Source organism: Marmota marmota, unplaced genomic scaffold (assembly GCF_001458135.2).
Source record: "Marmota marmota marmota unplaced genomic scaffold, marMar, whole genome shotgun sequence".
Classification (NCBI taxonomy): domain Eukaryota; kingdom Metazoa; phylum Chordata; class Mammalia; order Rodentia; family Sciuridae; genus Marmota; species Marmota marmota.
This window is the reverse complement of record NW_025999960.1, coordinates 15737627-15750871: the sequence shown is the minus strand read 5'-3', so window position 1 is coordinate 15750871 and position 13245 is coordinate 15737627. Positions and strand designations below refer to the sequence as shown.

The 13245-nt window shown below is 49.5% G+C and overlaps 1 protein-coding gene across 1 annotated transcript in view; it reads left to right on the top strand.

The window, feature by feature from the left end:
* Positions 1 to 12902, top strand: part of Faim2 (Fas apoptotic inhibitory molecule 2) — a 32034-nt gene extending 19132 nt beyond the window's left edge. The window contains exon 12 of the mRNA XM_015493457.2: positions 9277 to 12902. Within this exon, the coding sequence (XP_015348943.1) occupies positions 9277 to 9426 (150 nt within the window). The 3' untranslated portion in view covers positions 9427 to 12902. The remainder of the gene's footprint in view (positions 1 to 9276) is intronic.
* Positions 12903 to 13245: the final 343 nt, after the last annotated feature.

Sequence of the window (13245 nt, the reverse complement as noted above, 5' to 3'; positions counted from 1 at the left end):
TCAGTGTTCCTATTGCCTGTCACTTAACACCATTTGATGCAGTCATTCATTCCCTCTCCTGGAAACATCATCTTTCCTTGGGAGTGTCCAGGCCAGGACCCTGCCCTGTCCCTTTTTTTCCTCCACCCCACCCTGGTTCTCTGACTCTTCTCTCTTGCCTCCCTCTCTAGGAGTCTTAGGTAGCCCCAGTGCTTTAAATACCATCTTTTATGCTGATGACAGTATATTGACATCTCCAGCCTGGATCTTTCTCTTGAATTCCAGATTAGAAAATCCAATTGCCTAGTTAGTGTCTCCATTTGAAATCTGATGGACATCTCTAACTTAGCATGTGCAAAACTGACCTACTGCTCTTTCCCTGGGTGCCTCCTTCTCCCACAGCCTTCCCCTTCTTCATGTTGCTCAGGACAGATGCCCTGGTGACAGCCTCAAGTGTTCACCTTTCCTTATACCTTGCATGGGCCCAGCCCCAAATCCCCTGGCTCTACTTTCTTTCCAAAATCTGACCATTTCTGTCCACCTTCATGGTTCTCCCTGATGCTAGTCACCATCATCTGCTTCTGAGCTTGTTGCAATGGCCTCCTGTAGGCTGCCCTGCTGGGCCCAGAGGCTGTGCACCAACACAGCAGTGAGCTAGACCAAGTCAGTCCTCTCCTTGACATCACGAAGTTCTTCCTACAGGCCATCTCTGACCTCCCCCAGCCCACACTGCTACTGCCACCTTGCTGGCTGCCTGAGTATGACAGGCTCACCACGCCCAGGGTCCCCGCACCTGTGGCTTCCCTGTCCCCTTGTATCTTCTCAACATTTTTCCCCTTCCTTCAAGGGTTAGCTTCTTTTACAACGCAGTGTGCCTGAGCACTTCCGCGTTGCTCCCTCCCACCCCCAAATTTAATTCTCTGTTTAGCACATATCTTCTTCAGATACACTATATTATTTTCTGTCGTTCATTGTTTTTGGTTTTTGTTTTTCTCTTCTAGCACAAATTAGTTCCTCGAGAGCAGGGGTTTTGTCTGGTTTGTTTATTGCTGTAGTCCCAGCACCTAGCACACTGCCTGACACACAGCAGGCACCCATAGATGTTTCTGGGCTGAATGGATGCCTGAGAGGTGTGGCCAGGGTAGGGCTGGGTCCATGAGGTGCTAAGATGGCACGAGTTGCACAGTTGAATTAGGCATGGCCTCAGCACTCGCTGGTGAATCATGGGGGAGGAGAAGGAACTGCGGTGTCCAATTACCCGTTAATGTCTTATTAGATTAATACACCAGAGGAGCTTTGTTAGGATCATCCTGCAGGTTGCATAAACCTGGCGGAGAGCACATGGGTGGATGCATCTGGTCAAAAGAGGGAAGACAGGGTCCCTGGGTCCCAGGGTACAGGTGAAAGCTGAGGAGAGGAGCCTCCAGGCTCATTCTACTCTCTTCTTCTTAGTTTCAAGTAGACAGGATCCTCAGAGTTCACTCCACAGAGCTAACTAAAATCCCCAAGCCTTTGCATTAACCTCAACTCAGAAGCACACACTGTGTGCTTGAAGCCTTGTGCTGATCCTGCTTCCAGCATCACTGTATCCTGTGGGATCTGTGGTCTTCTGGCTCCAACCCAGTTCCTGGTCTCCACCTGCCTTTACTATCATCCCCAAACTTAGCCTTTAGGGGGTGGATCTTCAGCACAATGGAGGCTTTTCTTAGCCCTGCAGCTAGATGAGAATTGCAGAAAGCGCTCAGTGTATCCTTGCCCTGTTTGCTGCCTCATCAAGGATATGCAAGAAAAGGATGAAGAGAAGTGTCAGAGGAGGCTGCAGATATCCAGTGGAATATCCCGCTTCCCACCAGCCTGCGCTTTAAAGGGGCTGGGAGAATCCAGTGATTTTTTCTCTCCTAGAAACCTCAGTCTTTGCCCTGAGACATTCTGCCATTTTTGAGGGCAGGGTCAATCAGCTGAATTGTGTTGCAATTCAGGGGGTGGAGAGTCGAGGCTTCTTAGGGCTCTGGTTCAGCCTTGAGGAACAGGCCTCTCCTAGGCTTCACCCACATCCATCCTTGGTACATGGTCAGGAAACCTTGAATTTTCAGCAACTCCCACCTGGCCCCACTACTGGATGCCAGTACTCAAATGCCAAAAGTGGGTGAGTCAGCTGAAAGGCACCGGCCTTAGAGTGACTGCATTCTCCTCTCACCTCCTGGTGCCCTCTTCTTGAATGCTGCTTTTCTTTCTTTTTTTTTTCTTTTTTTTTTTTTTTGTAGAAACTCATGGCTGGTCTGGGACAATGGGACAGTATTGAGGGGCCTGAGCAGGAATTGAGAGGAATGGGATCAAGGGCCTGATCAGCTGATTTCTAGCAACAGCGGGCTAATCTTCCAGGTCACATGACTCTGAAGGTTACCCCATCTTAGAGTTGTACCTTTTGCGGGGGGTGGGAGCTAAGACCACTGAGCTACCTAAATCAGGAAGCCAAGTCTGAGAGACCTAGGGAAGAAGCTAGGCATAGGTATTTAGAAATCAAGTGATGGGCCCATTTGGATAGAACTCTCCCTCCCGACCAACCTAGTCAGTTTGAGAACTATGGGAGCCACTGAGAGTTGATTAAAAAAAACATCCCAGTCACCATGCTTCAGGGAAGATTAGGGAGAAACCAAGTGAATCAGTCAGAGGCTGGGAAACCAGAGACCAGATAGGAAACCACTACAGTGTCCCAGAGTCAGGGTAGCAGAGAGTATATGTATGGTCACAAGAAGATGCTTCGACGTCTGATAGAAGGCCACAGCCAGTGTTAGGAAGATGCTTTGTAGAGGTGGTAGGCCTCTAACACTGTGTGCAGACTCCTCACCCTGAGGTTAAAGCACAGCCATCTCTCCTCGGCCCAGAGAGAAAAGGTACACACACTACACACACACACACACACACACACACACAGTGTTAACAGCCACACTGGATGAAAGCCCAACTTTCCTGACTATCAGCCCAACATCTCTCTGTCCATTTCAAAGATGTGAAAATGGAGGCCTAGAGAGATTCTCCAGACCAGAGAATCCTTCTCAATCCCTGTTACCTATAATGTGAGGCTGTTGGCAGTTATTTTCATCCAGTCCCAATAGAGAATCTGTGTTCCCCACCCATGACCTGCTTAGGCCTGGCCCACAGCTTCTGGAAGATTTAAGAAAAACACTCCCATCTCCCCCGCCCTGGCCCTACCCCTACCAGTGAGCTGTGATGTGCACCCGACCTCCTATGCAACTGGAACAACACTGCAGAAGTAATGATCACTGCACAAGTCCAAGGCCACAGGATAATCTTAGGCGTATCTCTTTCACTCGGAATTTAGAGGCTCCTTTGCCTCCAGGGTTTACAGAAGCCTAAAACATCAGTGAGAGCCACCCACCCTCATCACAGAAAGGAAATAGCACTGTGGCCTTACTGAGGCCTCACCTACATCACAGGGAGGTTGAGTGGATTCCTCAGGGGTGGGGGCTGGACTGACCTGGGTGCTGTAACCCCCTCCCAGGCCTCACCTCAGTCTCACCTTCTGATAATCCTCAGAACCAACGCCCTGCTCAAGCCTAGATGGTCAGGACAGCCTGCTAGGGAGGAGGAAGTGAAAGAACTCCCCTCATCTCCAAGGAAACAGGCTTGAGGGAGGGATGAGGCCCTGCGGGCAACAGGCAGATAGCATCCAGGATGCAATCCTCCAGGGCAGAGCCAGAAGCAGTGCCATAGGTGGTGCCAGGGGGCTTGTGGAGTAGGGGGAAGCTCTGCAGCTGGCCAAGGCACCCCCACCAAACTGCGTTCAAGGCCTCGCTCATCCTTACCACTGTGTGACCTTGAACAAGTGACCTTGAACAAGTTTACTTGTTTTGTCTGTGCTTCAGTTTCATCATCCGTGAATGGGGATGATAATAGTATCCATCCCCTAGGAGGTTGTGATTTTTATGAGAACTGATATATATGAAGCCCATGGGCAGTGCATGGCATACCATCAGTGATCAATGACTCTTGTTCGGGGCAATGCCTAAAGTCAGAGCCAAGATTTGAACCCAGTTCTGCATCTCTCTCCAGCCTGTGTTCTTAACTATATCGTACCCATACCCCTTATGTGGCCACATAGACTCTTTCATACACATTTGTATACTATTCCATTTTCATCCTGGGCCAGGCTTTTGAGATCAAGTGCCTGCCAGACCTTGCCACTTCGGTGGTCTGCCTGAGGGTGCAAATGCTGTGTCAGGTCAACCAAGGAGAGAGAAGTACCTTCTATTGGCATCAAACAAAATATGGAACCCAGGGCCTGGGGTTGTGATTCAGTAGTAGAGAGTGGTTTGCTTAGCATGTGAGGCACTGGGTTTGATTCTCAGCACTACATAAAAATAAATAAACAAAAAGATTCATTGACAACTAAAAAAATATTTTTTTTAAAAAAATGGAACCCAAGTCTCCCACTCAGTAACCTCTCCTCACTCCCCTGCTTCCTCACACTGTCCTAAAACCCAGACTGGGGCACCAGGACTTAAGGATGGTAGTGTCTTCTCTTAAGATTACCCAGCTGGGCATTGTGGTGCATGTCTGTAATCCCAGTGACTTGGAAGGCTGATACAGAAGGACCATAAGTTCTAGGCCAGCCTGGGCAACTTAGAGGGACCCCATTTCAAAACACAAAGGGGAGGGGAGAGTGAGGCTCCATGGTACGGCCCTTGCCAAGTATGTTCAAAGTCATTGGTTCAATCCCCAGTACTGGAAACAGAAAACAATCCTCAAGACCCAAGCCAACCCTCTAGTTGAAAACATGGGGGCAGGGGGGCCCAGTATTCTGCATTGTCCATGAAGCCTGTGTTCTGGCCATGAACTCAGTTTGCTTCTCTTCCCAACTCTTCATTTTTTTCTACATGCACACACACACACACACACACACACACACACACACACACCATGCTTGCTTCTCTTGGGCTTCAGGGTCAGAAGACAGCTATTCTCTTGGCTGCGTGAAGTGAGCTAGTCACTTACACTCTGTGCTTGAGTCTCCTCAGCCAATGCCAAAAAATGTCATGAAACACCTGGCACAGAGGTTTGTGATGAGCATTGAACAATGGAGTTCATAAGCTCCTCCTTTTATTATTTTGTTGGGGGGGGGTGGTTACCAATGATTGAACTCAGGGGCACTCGACCACTGAGCCACATCCCCAGCTCTATTTTGTATTCTATTTAGAGACAGGGTCTCACTGAGTTGTTTAGTGCCTCACCATTGCCGAGGCTGGCTTTGAACTCGTGCTCCTCCCTCAGGCTCCCAAGCTGCTGGGATCATAGGCTTGTGCCCCTGTACCTGGCTCCTCCTTTTATTTTTAATTTCCAGTTTCATAATTATAAATACATCTTTTAAGATATTTTTTAATCTTAAATATGGATAAAAGAAATGTCATTTTGATAGCATCTATCATTCCTTTCCCCAGTGGTAACCACTGTGGGCAGTTGTCTCTCCTTCCAAACCTTTCTATGTAGATCATTTCTATATAGGTTCTTGTGATGCGCATAGTTTTGTGATATCATATAATATAGATTTTTAAAAATGGGAAAAAAAATCAACTTGCATTTTTCTCATAGTAGTATATATCAGAGTTGTTTCCACCTCAGTACTCATGCCAGTTTATTTAACTGTCCCCTGTTGATAGTTTGGGTTGTTGCCAGTGAATCACTGTTAGAACAAACACTGAGAATGTGGCCTGGGGTGCGCCGCTCTGTGCACCATGCTGGCATTTCCGTAGGACGGATGCGGTCCACATGTTCCCTTTTTTGCTGACTCAACACACTGCAACCCTAGATCTTTGTATTCAGTGCCTGTCTCTTGGTGGCTCTGAGCTGGCCTTTTTATAGAGTGGTGCTCCTGGAATACCTCAGCCTCACCTCTGAGGCTGTATTCCAGGTCAGGCCAGGTGTGTGACCAGGGGGCTCTGAGCAGGTGCAGCCCTGGACGGTGGGGGAACCAGGGAAGTCTACCTTGGCCCTTCTGCTCCCTGTGTGGTCCTCTCTGTGTCTCCCTGCAGGCTTGCTCTTCCCCCAGCCCCACCAGAATAGAAAGTGGGTGATGTGGTTCCAGTGCTAGATAAGTGACTTGCCAACAGCAAGTCACTTGTCTTTCTGAGACTCCTTGCCTTATATATAAGATAGTGTCAATGCCTACCTTCCAGGGAAAATTGACGGAGTAAGATATGATAGAGTATTAGCTCAGATGAGGACTATTCCTATTAATAGCATCCTAGCGCCACTTGCCCCCTATGCCTCTTGCCTCATATCATGTAGTCCTTCTAAAAGTCTCATGTACAGTAGGGTCCTAACTCAGGCACCTGCTCTCCTTCTAGGTGTTAGCAGTCAACTCAGTTATTAGTTCTCAACTAAAATTTTAGCTGCCAGCTAAGATGTTAACCAAAACCAAGATACCTGCTCTCAATTAAGACACTAGTTAACAGTGCTTCCCATCACCCAGGAAGATACCAGCGGACTACTTTTCCCTCTAATGAATGCATACTCATAACAAAATCTCTGATCATGTCTTTTCCCCCATTAAACTGTCAGTTCTATCAGGGCAACTTCACCAGAACAAAATAGGTGCTCAGTAAATATTGTTGAGGATAAATGGGTGACAAGCCTTCAGTTGACTCACACGGATGAGGTTGTGGTGATGGGTGGTACCAGCAGAGGGTTGAAATTTGGGGCAGGCCATAGCAGATAGCACCAAGTAGATAAGCATCCATGGCCTCTGGCCAATGGCAGGGGCAGAAATGCTTCCATTCTTCTCTCCAAGAGAAAAGCCAGTTGGCTGCCCAAGACCTCCTTGGGTGGGTGCTCCTCGGAGGAGCCAGCCCCAGGCCTGATCAGGTCCAAGCCTTCTAGGTTGAGAGATTCAATTTCATTAGCTCACCCAGGGGTGACCAGGCTCTGGGAAGTCAACCAAGCAATCTCCTGATTGATAAGGCAGATCAACAATTTATTAACTTATGCTGGCAACTGTGACTGCTAAACAGCCTGTAGCATTTGAGTTGGTCCCTCTGCTTGTTTGTTCTCTACAGAAGGAAAATTTACTTGGGAACTCAAATCAAATTCCACAGAGTGGAATAAGGTAAAATGAAGCTAAAGAGTAATCATAGTTGATAGCACTCTATACTGTAATATACAATGTCCCCTTGTCTCGTTACTGTCCCATTTTGTGGATGAGGATACTGAGGTCATATGAAGGCATTTCCACTGCAATTCCATAATTGTGGGTGCTCTTCCCTCAATGCTGTGGGGCTCAGGAACCTGATGTACCCATGCAGGCTCCCCTCCATCCTGGCTGTGGTTCCCCATTTTCCTTCTGTTAACGCCACACATCTTCCCCTAAGAACATTTCTGCCTCCCTGATGAGATGCAGGAGCCACCTGGGCTCATCAGTGGTGTCTACCTGTCCTCAAGAGGGCACCTCTCCTTATGCAGATAATAACAATAAAACCCAGGTCATAGCTATGATTCATTGAGTGCTGTGTGCAGGTGCCTTACATGCTCATCTTCCTCTCACAACAACCTCATGAGGCAAGTTACTCTCATCTCCCTTTCACAGCTGGGGAATCAAGCTCAGAGAGATTGGGTACATTGCCCGGGTCCCCCAGCTAATGAGTAGCAGGCTGACATTGGAGACTGAGCTCACAATTACCCTTACCACCTCACCTTCAAGTGTGTGACTCTGGTCTCACATGCTAGAGTGCTCCCTGGCACCTGTGCACTGGGGACATCAGCACAGCTTCTCCCAGGATTCCATAGGGCTGTATCTAAAGCAACTCCAAGAAATCAGTCCTGGGAAGTCAAGGAACCTGGCTAGGGTGAAGGAAAGTGCCTCCAGAGCAAAGTTCAAGCTTCAAGGGCAGGCTCCAGCCCCTTTGTCCTCTTTCCCTTCCCATATTGCTCCTGACACATGGAGTTCCTCACAGGGTGCCTCAGGTCCTCAAGGCTCCTCTGGGTCTTCTCAGTCTAGCAAACTTCTATTCATCCTTCAAACCCTAGGTAAAATGTCACCACATCTTCCTCCTCCCCAATCAGGAGCTCTGATTATAGCATATACCAGATTTTCTTGTAGTTATCTGTATCCCGCTCTAACCTGTGAGCTTCTCAAAGGCAGGCATAGCTTTGTGTCCCTTATTGTCTCTTCAGCTCTCCACAAGTCTCTGGCATGCAACTGTTGCTCCGTGAATAGTTTTTGTATAATGAATGACTTTCAGAGGGCTGTAGGAACACCAGTCTTCCATACACAAGTGATGGAAGAGCTGGGCACAGCCCAGTTAACAAGAATGTGAATGGATTTAAAGAATTCCAATCCCACGTGGACCAGTGCTTCTTATGCTTGGGACAATGCTGGAATTTTTTGGCCTTTCTTCCCAGAAAGATGCACTGTGCTTACCAAATTCCATATCCTGTTACTGGGGAGTCCTACTGTGTAGGCTTGGACCCCAAGGATAGGTATGGAGAAGGAGAGGGAGTTGCTGGGACCAGTGGCAAGGCCTGATAGGGGCAGCAGTGATAGAGAGGCACTGTCCCTTAGGAATCTCTTCAGTGTCCATTAGGCCACAAAGGTGCTCCATGGGAGAGCATGTTTCCTGGGAGGAAATGCATTAACCCTGGGTGCTACCAGTGCGCAGCAGAGAAGAATGGTCAAGCCTAGGGGCTCTGGAGCCTGCCTGTCTGGGTTCAAATCCTGGGCTTGCCACTTCCCAGATGGGTAAACTTGGACAAATTAACATCTCTGGCCTCAGTTTCCTCTAGGATGCTAAGTCCTACTGGAAGGGGATGTTAGTAGAAATAAATGGGCTATTGTGTGTAAATAACTTAAGAATGCTCAGTCTCTGCTTTTATTGCCAGAAGCATGAAGATCGGGCTCAGCTGGAAGGACCCCTCCTTCCCTAACTCCCTGCCACACCTACATAGGTCTTGTAACCCTTTTTAGTTACACTCATGGCACAGGCCCTTACTTCCTACTGGACACAGAGCTCTTCAAGCTCAGGGATACTGTCTGTCTTGCTCTCTGCTGTACTCCTGTGTCTGGAACATAGTTGTTGCTTGGTAAATAGGTATTGAATAGAATTAGGGGTGGAAGGTGTTGGAAAAGCGAGAGATTCTGTTCTGTCACAGGAGAGTCACTGCACATCCAAACAGCAGTTGAGGGTGAAAAAAAATCAGGGTGGCCTGAGTGTGGTAGCTGGGATGTCTTAGTGTCACATTGACTGGACCTCTGACCTCTCTCTCTCTCTCTCCTCCCTTCCCCAGTTCCTGGCATTTGACACCCAGTTGCTGATGGGTAACCGACGCCACTCGCTGAGCCCAGAAGAGTATATTTTTGGAGCCCTCAACATTTACCTAGATATTATCTATATCTTCACCTTCTTCCTGCAGCTTTTTGGCACCAACCGGGAATGAAAAGCTCTCTCCACTCCCACCTTCCTCCAGATAATGCCCCTTCCCTGTCCTTTGACCCTCTCTGTGCTCCTGCAAAACCAGACATAAAACCTTGCTGCAGCCAGCCTGTGGCCAGCTGCTCTCTCCCTCAGCCAGCCCTCACCTGACCCTCTGCAGCTTGTACATATGCCATCCTTTGGGGCCTGAGGAACTAAGACCACATCATCCCCCGTGCTACCCTCCCCACTCCCCCGTTACATCTTCCAAACTGGAACAGTCAAGGATGAAGGCCTCTTTGGGTTTGAGAACCCAAGGGACAAGTCGGAGGAGCCCAGCAAAATCTCAGAGGCAGGAAGGAGACCCTAAGAAGCCTGACTGAGACTTGTATCCCTACCAGGATTCCTCCTAGGGCTGTCACAACCAGGTGACTCTGAGGGATACTGTTCTGTGTCCAGTCAACCTGCTGTTCTCTCTCTTACAGGTCAAACATTGACACCTTATAAGCAAATGGGTGGGGAGCACCAAGGGAGATGAAAGGAAGGTGTCTCAGGCTGCCCATCTCTCAACTCCAGGACCAGTGGCTTGTTCTGAGAATGGGCCCCAGGGCTGAGGGCAATGGAAAAGGGTTAGGAAGCCCAAGGCCTCTGATATTTGCCTTGGTTTGTCCTCTTGGGAGTCCTGTGGAGCAAGAGATAGGGGTAGGAGGACCTACTCCTGAGGGCCTGTCCTGGATTCCCAGGGAGGTAGGGGTAGAAAAGCCAACTGGGGAGACCGAACTGTGCAGCATGGGCAATCTATCTAGACCTGGGTCCACTTGGGAGGTGTTAGGGTTATAATTCTAAGACCCACATCTTCTCACTGTCTTCTCTCCCTGTTTGCCCGGGACTGCTCCCACAGGCCTGAGAAGAGTGAGGTATGCTGGGGCCTTTCTGACTGGAGGTTCTGGAGAGCAGGCAGTTCTAGTTAATGGGTCAGCTCCATGTGGAGGGATCCTGCTTTGCCCCCAGCCCTAACCTGAGGCGATGCCCAAGTCCCTTCTGCACCTCTTATTTCCTACCCTATCTGCTGCCACATTCTGGCTTATCCCCAGCCAGGCCACCTGAGGCCTTAGAAGTTGGCAGGTCCATATCCCTTCCCCCAGCTTCTCTGGCCACTCACTCAGCCCAGAGTCCCTGAACTCCTACCCCTCCCTATCTCCACATCTCTCCAATTTGGAAGCTGTCCAGCTGATGCTAACAGCCAGGACCAATAGCTCGAGCTGGTCCATGTGATGAGGCCAAAGTTCCTTATCAGCCTCCAGGTGGCTGGGATCTCAGGCAGGGTGTGCGTCAGCCACCCGGCCACTGGCTGGGTGCCTGCTAGGGAGAGCAACAAGGGGCCACACCTGGGGCAGTGTGCAGCCGACATGTGCCCAGGGCCAACTCAGAGCTAGTGGAAAGTTACTGGGTGGAGGTAAAGAGACTCTGAGTAGATATCAGGACCCTCCCTTGGCCTCTCTGTCTCCTGGGCTCTCTCCTCTTCTTCCTATTCTGGAGACCCCGCTAGCACCTGGAAGAGGTGACTAGGTGTGTTGTCTCTCCAGTCCCAACCCCACCCCTCTCTGCCCTTCCTACTTCTAGCTTTCAAGAAATATAATAGAAGCATTTGAAGTTTTATTCCATCTTGGGTATTTGAGGAAAGAATGAACCAAGAACCAGCAGGTAGTGTGTGTGTGAGGTAAAGGCAATCAGGGCAGGGGAAGGGGGTGCCCACTGTGTGCTGGTCTAAATTAAACCGTTGCAGCAGTCCTACGAAGGCAGTCCTCTGCATGTCCCTACTGCAGAGGGAGGGCAAAGCCAAGATGATCAGAAAGGCTTGATAATGAGTCTAAGGTCACACAGCTAGCAGTGGTGAATCTGAGATTCAAATCCATGGCTGCCTCGCTCAAAAGGCATCAGTCTTTCCTTCCAGCTTGAGTGGGGAGGGGCTGGAATGAGACTGCATGAGAGCCCAGAAAGGTGGATGATCAAGCCCCAAGATCTCTGGGGATAGTGCCACCCATTTCAATTCCCACTCCCCCCACCAGATAGGAAAATTCAGTTTTCGTATTTGCAAGATGGAAGTCCACGGCCAGTGTGGAGCAGGGAGAAGCACCAGAACACTGATTTCCCTGATCTCCACACCCGGTTGACACCCCTCTTCCAAGGCCTCTTGGGTTCCTCTCCTAATCTCTGGCCTTGGTACTAGAAGGGTTTAACCCCCTCTTCCCAGTCATTAACCTGCCACTCCCACACTGGCCAGCTTCCCAGAATTCACTTGTCCATGTCCTTCTCTTCCTGGGATAATTTATGCAGAAACTGGGGATTAAGAAGTTTTTCCAAGGTTGAGCTCCAAAAGATTGGGGGAAGGGTAAGCCCTCAGTCATTAATAATGTGTGTGACTCAAGCACAAATCAATGATGGCTCCTCTGAGGAGGTGGGGAGGCCCAGCAGAAGATGCTGCAGTCTTCTACCCTGGGTCCTAAGGAGAGTCCAGGGCATTGCAGAGCTGACAGCAAGGCCAGAACTGAAGCCTGTGTGTGCCACTCCCATCTGGGCAGTGAGGAGTCCCAGGAACACCTGGATGGGTCCTGAAAGGAGGACAGGCGGGGAACAGGAATGCCAGATTATGAGAAATTGAAGCTGGGCAGTTGCCATAAGCTATAGAGGAGGAGGGACCCTGATGCTCTTCATATTTTTGGCCTGGGTGAGGCTGGACCTGGGAAAGGGTAGGTTTCATTTTATAAAGCTAGAGGAAGCCAGGAATCTAACCATCTGTGATGTGAAGTCAGAAGTATCCTGATGAGGGGTGACAGACAAAGAGATCCTTTCCTGGAGGCTGCAGATCCAGAGCCAGGGAGGCACAGGGAAGTCCCTAAACCAATTGCTGGGTACATGCTTGGCTCCTTCTGTATAATTTCGGGAGGCCCAAGAGTCTTGATTTTTCAATTTCCTACACTTCATCCTGGGGGATTCAGGATCAGACAGACCCCTCATTCAGAAGGTTGTGCATCTCCTTCCCCAGCTTACCTGGGGACAAAGTGGCCTGTCTGCCAGGGATAGGATGAGATTTTACACAAGCACTTTGCTGCCCCCCAGTGGCTTCGAGAGGAGAAGTGGGAAAGAATTAGGGCGGCTATGGCTAGTGGTGAGGCACAGGACCTGCCTGCTGGCCTTCCCAGTTCTCAGTCCTCCCAGACCCCTCTCTTCTCAGCAACCACCAGCTGTTCCCTTTTGACCAATGACTGTCACATCTCTCAGTCACTGTTTACCTGTCTACTGAAAACCACCCCTATGCTGCTCCCAAGGCTCAGCACCAGGGATACCGGCTTGTCTGCCACAGCCCCAGACACAATTGCTGCCCTTCCAGCCTCAGTTCCTCCAAGGTCCCTGGCCTGTGCCCGCCCCCTTCCCTGGCCTCACTTTTCCGGGGTCTGTGATTGACTGGAGATAAGAATAAAAGCAGTTATGACATTTGAACTGTTTCCTTTGATTATCTTTTGCTTGCGTCCTCAGATGGCTCCTGGAGCATGTGTAAGGCTTAACTCAGAGCAATGGGAAAGCTCTCACACAGTGTGTTTCTCCATGCAGCTACATTTGAATTAAGCCCCCACCTTTATTTACCTGTATAAAAAGGTGACCGGTCTTCTTCTCAATAAACCCTTTCTGGAGAACTTAGGTTCCCAGAGCTGGAAGGACTTCCTGAGAGGCTTCTCTGCACCAAGGCTCACCCCAAGTATGGAAACCTAATGTTTCGTGGGCAGTTCTGTTAGATTCTTATTTTCAGTGAAAATCTGTTTCCCTAAAAGGAAAGTCTGTGGTG